Below are 9097 nucleotides of genomic sequence, written 5' to 3'. Positions count from 1 at the left end.
AATTCCAGGCATATTCTTGTTTTACATTTTTAAGCTTCTTTTTTTGAGATTTATATCAATGGAAAATTTTTAGTAAATTCTTTTTTGTTGCATTAATGAGTAAATAAAATTAAAAAACGAAACAAAACCCAAGTACTTTACTACATATAGCAAAATAAAATTATACATAATTTGTGTGCTCACATTTTAAGTTTAAAAATGGCGCCAAAACAATTGAAAATTGCCGAATTAGCTATTCGGACAGTGTGGCAACGCTGCTGACATGCACGGCGCTGCCAACCTGTTTGGCACACAGCTGTGCACACATCACAATTGCGCTGACAGCTAGTCGATATATCGAGCAAAAAATTCATCGGAATTTTTCAGCTTTTTGCTGTTTACGCTATAAAAATTACAATAAAATACAGAAAATCCTATTGAAAACAAATCACTTGACCAATTGAGAGTTGTTAATATAAAAAGCAGGCAGTGGTGTTGCGCCCAGCTGCATTGAACATGGCACAAACGATAGACGTGGGCTGCGTCAAGGAGGAGCACTGTGAGGCGATTTGCAATATGTTTAAAGCCCAGGATTGGCCACTGACCATGCGACACAGGGACCTGGGTCTGGTTAAGATCGAGCAGGACATGAGCTTTGTGTGGCAAAGCAGCCCCAGTGTCACCCTGGACGGCAAGGACCGACAACCAGAGAAGCAGGGCCAAAAAAAGTACGTCCGTCATTTTCATAATAATCGAATCCATAATTATGCTGTATGCTCTTGTGCTCCACAGATTCCAGCACGGTGGCAAAACGCCGTACAGCGGGTCGGCCAGCGAGAAGCCTTTCAAGTGCGCACACTGCCCCAAGGATTTTGCCACCAGCAGCAATCTGAAGGTGCATCTGACGCGCACCCACTCCGGAGATCGCGAGCGCCCGTTTTTGTGCCCCAACTGCCCCAAGTCGTTTGCGACCAATGATAATCTGCAGAAGCACATACGCAGGCATTCGAGCGAGCGCAACTTCAACTGTCCACACTGCCCCAAGGCCTTTGCCACAAAGGATAATCTACAGAAGCACATACGCCGGCACTCGAGCGAACGCAACCTCATCTGTCCGCATTGTCCCAAGGCATTTGCCACCAACGACAATCTGCAGAAGCATATACGCCGGCACTCGAGCGAGCGCACCTTAAATTGTCCACACTGCCCGAAGGCATTTGCCACCAATGATAATCTGCAGCGGCATATACGCGGTCATACGGGTGAGCGACCCTTTAAGTGTCCCTATTGCCCGAAACCCTTTGCCCAAAACAGAGATCTCAAAGCGCACATCCTAGAGCATACGGGCGAGAAGCCCTTCAAGTGTCCACACTGCCCCAAGGCGTGCGTTCGCAGCGAGGGCCTCAAGAAACACATACTGCGCCTGCACAAGGACATCGAACCCGAGCAACGACTGACGGCGACCAAGCAGTGAGTAGATCTCTCTGAGAAATCCGAGCACACCATTTATCTCTTTTTGTTTGTGTCCATAGATGGCCAACGGGCGACCCAAACGGCAGAGTCTTTATGTACAAATACGATCTAACCAAACACACACGAATGCCCACCGGCGAGGCGTAAAAGTTAACCACGCCTTGCCCAGGAAATTGAGCTCAGGGCACACACTGACACACAGACACACACACACACACACTCAAAGCGGAAAACCTTGCAGTTCGAGCAGCCGGGAAAATAGAAGGGATTGGAAACCGACTTGCAAACGAGCATTTGATTTTGAAATGTAACTTTTGAGCGCTTCAAAACTTGGCAAAATGGCAAAATTGATATAAAACTAAACAATTATGTAGCTTTTATAGCCAGCGAGATCTAAGGCTTTCCCACAACCATATCAAAGAATTATGTTTTGATATGCTTTGCATGGGACACTAAAAGATATTCAATTCATTTGTTGTATAAATTTATATATATACACATATATATATATAATGGGCTCAAGCAATCGATTTGATGCAAAAAAATAAAACGCATTTTAATGCTAAATATAGAAAACACAATAAATAGAAATTAATAAATTGCGAATGTAAAAAATAAGGTGGAATATTGCTAGTACAACTCGGTAGAAGACCTGGTTCAATTTAAAAACGTTTTTAAAAATCCAACAAATTTGCAATTTGTCATATTTAAAACAGCTTAAAACATTTTAAATTTAGTTTTAGATTAGTACAAATTAGTTTTGTGTACCATTGTTAAACTTTATTAGTAGGTTTTTATTAAATGTGAGTTATTGTACCTATATTACAGATATTACAGAATATTTCTTTAGTTCATTATTTATTTTTCTTTGTGAATTCTGGGATATTTATTTTATTTGCTAAACTTAGTTGTTTTCTCTTTACTTTTGATATAGTATAAAGTAATCACAAAATATTATTATCACAATTTGCGGATATAAATATTGTATGCTTTTCATATTTGCTATCTTTTTTATTTTAATATATTAACATGCATACATATCTCGTCTGTGTGTATATTTTAATTATTCATTCATTTTTCGTATAGAGTCAACAATGCGAGTTAAAATTTTAACTACATCAAGATTTGTTTAAGTTTGTAGCTTTCTTTAAAGTCAAAAAGTTTAGCTTCAGCTGAGACGAAATTTGAAAAGTTTAGTTGATAGTTTTTTTTTTTTTTTCTTGTTCTGGGAGGCATTAAACAAGTTGGGATTTCGTTATGGTAGAAAATTTAAGTTTGACGAGCACCCCACAGTTCCGTCTCATGATACATACGATAAATATTGTCCCTGATCAGTTTGGCTTTGTCTGTAATATCGTTATAGGAATGTTAGTAAGGCGTTAGTTGGTATTAGATGCATGCTAGATAATTAAATTAAAATGTTTAAACTAGATTTAAATACATATAAGCTGTAGACAAGTCTGGAGATAGCTGCGCAGCATATTTTCATATTCTGTAACTTATCAATTTTTGTGCCTGACAGAAAAATATGCCCATTTACATGATCTGCTACATATGAAGGAGCTAATAACATTAACCTGATCTGGAGAAAACTAGATGGAACAGCCTTGGTCTTAAGTACACGCATTTCTTTGAATGCCATCTTTGTGCGCAGAAAGTTGCAAGGCAATCGGACAAGAAACACCCAAGTTACTTAAGAAAGTAGATTGCTCTGAACCCTAAAAACGATATTAAGCACACTTCCTAAACAATGCTAACAGTAGAAACTATCTTCGGCACTTGAACACACTCTCAAGTTTCCTCTAAATTTCATATAAATGATATAAAGATATATACGATAGAAGGATAATATATTTGTGTTGCACTCACCCTTGGATAGATTGAGCGCCACAACATGTTTCTTTAGAAAATCGAGACACAATTCCTGGCTAGTGCCCAGCGAGTGCATGTTGCACGTGAAGGCACTAAAAATAGAGAACAGATTATTCAGTAATTCGCTTGGGCTACTCTTAAGATGTAGAGCTAACAACCTCAATTGCCGAAATGCAATATCGTCCTGCTCCTTGGCCGATTGCGGCTGGCCCAAGCTGCATTTGCTGGATTTGAGTTTGGCTGTTGCCAACGTCGCCGCCGGCGCGCTGCCCTGGTGCGAAGAGCTTGAGGAGGAATCAACGCCGTTCTTGCGAGCATCGGGCACCACTGACTCCGGCGCTGTTCCTGCTGGGGCTGCTGCAGCTGCAGCTGCTGCTCCGGCTGCAAGGCGCTGCTGCTGCCTTGCCTGACGGCGCTGCTGGCGGCGCAGCTGCGAGCTGAGCCGATGCTCACGCTCAGCCTGCATGGCATCCTGGAAGATGGCGTTCCAGAAGCGCGGCTGCTGCCACAGCGGCTGCTGGCGCAGCGATATGAACAAATACTCGCGATAAGGATCACAGCCAGGAACTTCAACTGCAATGGGGAGCAAGAGTTTAATATAAATATGCGTGCGTTAGTCGAGAGTGCCCGACTAGAAGATACCCCATAAACAGATTCGAGTTGCAGTAGCTCCCTCAACTCACCTTCGTGATAGAACAAGAAACAGAGATTCATAAGCACCGCCGCTGGCGCATGATCCTCGCACTCGCCGCATTCGAACAGCGCCAGGGCAAAGTATTGGGCAAGTGCATTGAATGTTAATGTTTCCAGGCGTTTTGATTTGTTGCGCTGCTCGCTGAGAAATCTGGTGAACCACAGGCGGCCCATCTCCAGACGCAGCAGCACACCAAGCTCGGACTTAAGCTCCAGATTGACAGCTGCCGAATTGCTGAAGAGCAGCTGGGTGAAATGCTTCATGAATTCCTTGACGGGCTCCTCGCCGGCACGACAATCCAAGCTTATGGAGGATGCCCATGAGGGCACCGAATTTTGCGATTCGGAGCGTATAAAGTTGCGCCAATCGCTGGACTCCATGCTGGGGCTGGCCTGCAGCTGATCGGGCTCATCCCGCAGGCTGGTCAACGTGCTGCTGTTCGAGGTGCGACTGCGTGTGGGCACAACTCGCATTGAGCTGTTCGCGCCCCAGGGCTGGCGTGTCATCAAGCTGCCGCCGCCGCCTTCTGTGGGCGGCTGCACATCAATTAGTGGAGGCATGGCCGTGGCCTCAAGCAGCTCACTAATGCGCTGCATATCCTTTTGCATGTCCAGCTCGCTGCGTCGAGCGCCCGCAATGGCTCGGGGCCGCTCATAGCCACCCGAGTGGCGCGACTCAAACTCCAGAGAATTCGAGTGCGTGGTGCTGCTCACATCGTGCGAACGTGCGGCCGCCGTTGGCTCCGGCAGCGACGCGGAGCTGCTGTCGTCGCTGCTGCTGCCGCCGCTGCTGGACGAGGACGGCGAACTGGAGCGCAGCGGGCCGCCCAGCTTGTTGGAGTGACGCGTGCGCGAGAGCTCCAAGCGTGGACCTATAAGTTAGTTTAAGATTGGAGCAGCATATAAATGTAGGAATGTGCTACTCACGCGGCGCCAAATTGGGCTGTCTGAAGCGACCCGAGATGATCTCCTCATGCGCACGACGCGCCTTCACGCGACGCGCCTCAAAATCGATTTTCGTATAGTCAATAGTCTCGTCATCTGGAAAGGGAAAGTGGCAGTAAAAAGGGACTTGTGCAGCTTCTTAAATTTACTTACACTTGGGCAAATCCTCGTCATCGTCGTCGCAATAATCTGAATCGCTGCTGCTGCTGCTCAGCGTTAACTGTAAATGCACAAAAAATGCAGTTATTAGACAATGTTGCCACCCTACAATGAATTACGCATACATATGTATGTATGGCAGCACTTTGCTAAATTTCTTTGAGTTTTGCTTAAATGTGCTCGACTGGTAGATATGCTGCAATCTGGTCTGAGGAGGACGACTAGAGTAAGACAGAGAGGGTGGGAGAGAGAGTAGGTACGAGAAGAGAGAGGGAGAAAGAGAGAGCGAGAGAGATACTCGAAGTCAGAGTGGAGCAGAAAAAGAGTTAAGTTGAGTCTGTGCGAGAAGGAAGCAAGGATAGTGGGAAAGGAAACTATAGTTAGCGGGATTTGGACAGCCAGAAAGAATAAAAAGAAAGAAAGAAAGAAAGAGAGAGCGAGGTGAGTGGAAGAGAGAAAAAGAGCGAGTAAGAGGGATACTTGTCTACTTTAAAAATATACATATGTATACATGAATATACCACGATCAGGGCGATCTTCATTTTCAAAAACAAAGTGCCTGTCGCATAAGTAAATGATGTCTATTGATAAAAAAAAGTCAGCAACACAACAATAGGCAGGCCTTAAAACAAACGAAATTTTTACTCAGCAATCTCTTTAGTTGCGACCTTGGATAAGCGATGCAGTTGGCAAGTATCAAGCGAGTCAACGTAATTGATTGCTTTTGCACTTGCAGCAGCACTTAAGGTACATGGTGTGAAAGAGACAGAGCGAGCCACATAATCCACAATTAAGAGCTCGTCAAATAAAACGAGATGGCAACTTTGTGCCATTTACCGTTGCGATACGTTTACTCGTTTTAACTGAGGCGTGAAGCACTCGACAGCCACTCATATAATTAATTTGAATTCAAGGACGAGTCGAGAGACGAGCATCAATTGTGCTGCAGCCAGTGCTGCAAAGCGCCGTCAGACAAGAGTCAAGTACAATGGCAACAGCTGTGAGCCTGCCCAGCCCCCGAGCAGCAGCAGCTACCACAACAATAATATCGGGGCCAAGTGAAGGTCAAACGAGTGCAGCTGCAGCAGCAGCAGCAGCAACAGCAAAAAAAGAAAGCTATCAAAATGTGGGTTGTATTTGGCCAGCAGCTCCTTTCATTATCAAGGCCTTACCTTGTTTGATATGCCATTGAACAGCTCATTGCTGTTGCCCAACACTGTCAAAAATTTGGACTTTAGCGCACCGATGCTCGGCGTCCGTTCCATAAATAATTTTATTTTCGATCTCTCGCCGGCAAATGCAGCCGGCGGTGTGCCCGGCGTGGGCGTGCGTGTGGGCGGTGGCTTTGCGTCGACCATGGTTGCCACGTGTATTTAGTTGCTTTTGTTGTAGCTGTTCTAACTGTTGTTGTTGCTGTTGTTTTGTCTATTTTTAGCTGTCATTTAATAAGCGTTTTCGTCTGCTGACGCTGACCGCTGACGTCGATGTCGACGTCGACTGCTACGATGACTGCTGCTGCTGCGGCTTCAAGTATCGATTTTTCGTATATATGTATGTATGTATGTAGCACAGCAGCAATGCGCCCCAAGCAGCTGCTTTATTCTTCTTCTGCTTTGCGCTTTGCTATTTTTTTTTCATTTATCAAGACTTGTGCCGTTAGTTATTTTTTTTTTCTTTTAATCTTGCTGAGACAGGAAACAATCTATGTAGTTGGGTTTGGTTAGGTGCAGCTTGTTGTTTAAACGATATCCCATATTATGCACATTAATTTCCGTTGCTTTTCTTGTTTGTGACACATATTTTATTCCATGTTTTCCAGCAACAATTGCATTTTCTTATTTATTTTTGAAATTTTTAACTTCTTTTTTAGTGTTTTTATATTCCAGCACAAAATGTTGTTTTTTTTTTTAAGTTTTATTAGTTCACGTATAATAAAAATGTTTCATTATTGAGGCACCTATAAATATGTGATTTTTTATTATTAGTAATTTAAATATTTTATTTATTATTTAATTTTTTGCTTAGTTTAGTTAGTTTTTTCTTTGGAGCTTTTTTAAGTTTTGTACATATGCTTAAATTGTATTTAGAAAAAATTAATTTAATTTTTTGATGTCATGTAATCATTTATATTAAAATGTTTTGCTTATTTATTTTTTCTTGTTTTATATTTAGGCCTATCATGTGTTTTTCTTGATCTTTTATTTTATATTAATGCAATTAATTAAATTTACATTTGTCATTTAAAGTTAGTTTATTGTCTTTACATTGATTTGTAATATTAAAATGCTTTCTTAAGAGTTTCAAGCATTTGCGTTTAATAAATATTTAAATATATCTCATAATTTTGCCTGTTCTTAACTTGACTTCAATACTTATTATATTATATTCTCAGTTGCATGGTTAATTTTTTTAAATTATTGTTAATAGTTTTTGTTCTTTCAGATTTGTGTTAAATATAATATGTATTTCCCAAGGCTTCATTTGCATTTACATTTATGTATAACATGCTACTCCATAGAAACGCACTTAGTATATAACATTGAATTGTGCTTTGCATTTTTTATTGTCTACGAGCATTACGCAAATGAAATTATGCGCACGGGACACAATTAAAGGCACAATTTGACGCACTATAAATATGTATTTGTGTAGATTATAGTGCTTTAATATTGCACAAGGAGCACATTTAACTGCTATTTTTCTTTAGCAACGCAAGCGGGGTGAGAGCGCAGGGTGGCGTTAAAAAAATCGTTGAATTTTCCGCATAAACACACGCGTTTCACTTGCGTTTCCTGCAACGCGCGCTGCGCAAATGCAGCCGAAAATGTAGTTTTTAGCTTTAAGAATCCGCCGCGTGTGCCAGCGTAATTTCTCGCATGCGATAGAAAATGGCAAAAGCTTTTGCAAAGCTTTTCCGTTAGTCGCAGCAATAACAATAACAACAGCCGGCATTTTGTTTGTTTACGAACAGCTGAGCGAGCCGAACGTGGCCACGCGATACTCGACTTCGGCTCGGCCGCCAAACAGCTGCAAAACGTTGCGCCAGGCATCGATTTGAGACGCAGCAAGCGTCGACGTCGACGTCGACGTCAGCGGCGGGCAAGGTCGTGTTCCGAGTCAATGTGGTTTGCTGCCAAGCAGCGGCGAAGCGGCGAAACGGCGTGGGCGGAGCGCAGGCTTATCAAAAATGCGTGTCTGCAATTATTGGGCTTCGCCTTCACCCTCGTCTTCGAAGCCGACGTCGATGTCGACGTCGACTTTGGCTTTGACTCTTTGACAAATCCGTTTTGCATGTCATTTACTGCTAGCTCAATTTGCACTTATTACCGCGTGCACACACACACACACACACACACACTTATATGAATATGTAACAGTGTGTGTATACGTAATTTTGAATGGCATTACGCATACCACATGTTGCGCCCATGACTGGACTTTATCGTGCCTCGCGCCACGAGGCGCTAATAATAATGACCATAATTCGCAACAGCAGTGGCTAATTCGCATTTATAAATAAATATTTCTTGTATTTATTTATGCATACAAACAACCGTTAATTGTTTTTTGATTTGTATGCACGCTGCCGGCAGGTGGCGCTTTTGAAGCGTGCGTGGTTATTATTTAGAAGTGTACATAATGGGTTTAATAAATCTGTTAAGAGTATATTTTTAACAGCTAGCAGAACATTAAATTCCATTGAATTTATTGTGTTTTCTATTGTATATAAATGTTTAACTGATTTATTTAGGTAGTCCTTTATTAGAAATTAAAAAAAATATAGTTTTTAAGGTGTACGAAAAAGTTCTTCTAATTTCGCGCCTACAAATATTATTATATATTATTATTAGATATACTCGATATACGCGACAATATATTCAGGGGTTTTGGACTAACATATCACTGATATTCAAGAATTTCATTCACCTTTCGTATAAAATGGCTTTATTTTTATACCCTGAATCCATTAAAAATG

The 9097-nt window shown here is 42.1% G+C and overlaps 2 protein-coding genes across 3 annotated transcripts; one reads left to right on the top strand and one right to left on the bottom strand.

Moving 5' to 3' along the window:
• The first annotated feature begins 87 nt into the window (after positions 1 to 87).
• On the top strand, positions 88 to 1991 carry LOC115759193 (gastrula zinc finger protein xLCGF3.1-like). Of its 2 annotated transcripts, XM_030700072.1 has the most exons (4): positions 88 to 707; positions 772 to 1241; positions 1317 to 1449; positions 1512 to 1991. In XM_030700072.1, exons 1-4 carry the CDS (start codon positions 496 to 498, stop codon positions 1597 to 1599), a joined length of 903 nt encoding a protein of 300 aa, XP_030555932.1. In that variant the 5' UTR covers positions 88 to 495; the 3' UTR covers positions 1600 to 1991. The 2 variants fall into 2 exon arrangements, with proteins under 2 accessions (XP_030555932.1, XP_030555931.1); XM_030700071.1 differs by having other exon boundaries at positions 90 to 707; positions 772 to 1449.
• A 478-nt stretch (positions 1992 to 2469) lies between these two features.
• LOC115759192 lies at positions 2470 to 6983 on the bottom strand. The gene is made up of 7 exons (XM_030700069.1): positions 6294 to 6983; positions 5116 to 5182; positions 4945 to 5058; positions 4008 to 4889; positions 3483 to 3897; positions 3322 to 3416; positions 2470 to 2798 (listed from the first exon to the last, which is right to left on the bottom strand). The coding sequence occupies exons 1-7, from the start codon at positions 6477 to 6479 to the stop codon at positions 2722 to 2724; spliced, it is 1836 nt and encodes a 611-aa protein (XP_030555929.1). The 5' UTR covers positions 6480 to 6983; the 3' UTR covers positions 2470 to 2721.
• Positions 6984 to 9097: the final 2114 nt, after the last annotated feature.

This window comes from Drosophila novamexicana, unplaced genomic scaffold (genome assembly GCF_003285875.2).
Source record: "Drosophila novamexicana strain 15010-1031.04,08,12 unplaced genomic scaffold, DnovRS2.1 tig00000193-arrow-pilon, whole genome shotgun sequence".
In the NCBI taxonomy this organism is placed as follows: Eukaryota; Metazoa; Arthropoda; class Insecta; order Diptera; family Drosophilidae; genus Drosophila; species Drosophila novamexicana.
This window is presented reverse-complemented; position numbering and strand designations above follow the sequence as displayed.

What these genes read in the sequence shown, in the direction of transcription:
- LOC115759193 (XM_030700071.1), top strand. Translation starts at nt 496, where the DNA reads ATGGCACAAACGATAGACGTGGGCTGCGTCAAGGAGGAGCACTGTGAG. An exon ending in GAGAAGCAGGGCCAAAAAAA is followed by an intron (nt 708 to 771) that starts GTACGTCCGTCA and finishes TGTGCTCCACAG; the next exon opens with ATTCCAGCACGGTGGCAAAA. An exon ending in CGACTGACGGCGACCAAGCA is followed by an intron (nt 1,450 to 1,511) that starts GTGAGTAGATCT and finishes TTGTGTCCATAG; the next exon opens with ATGGCCAACGGGCGACCCAA.
- LOC115759192 (XM_030700069.1), bottom strand. Translation starts at nt 6,479, where the DNA reads ATGGTCGACGCAAAGCCACCGCCCACACGCACGCCCACGCCGGGCACA. An exon ending in TCAATGGCATATCAAACAAG is followed by an intron (nt 5,183 to 6,293) that starts GTAAGGCCTTGA and finishes GTGCATTTACAG; the next exon opens with TTAACGCTGAGCAGCAGCAG. An exon ending in TTTCTTGTTCTATCACGAAG is followed by an intron (nt 3,898 to 4,007) that starts GTGAGTTGAGGG and finishes TCCCCATTGCAG; the next exon opens with TTGAAGTTCCTGGCTGTGAT.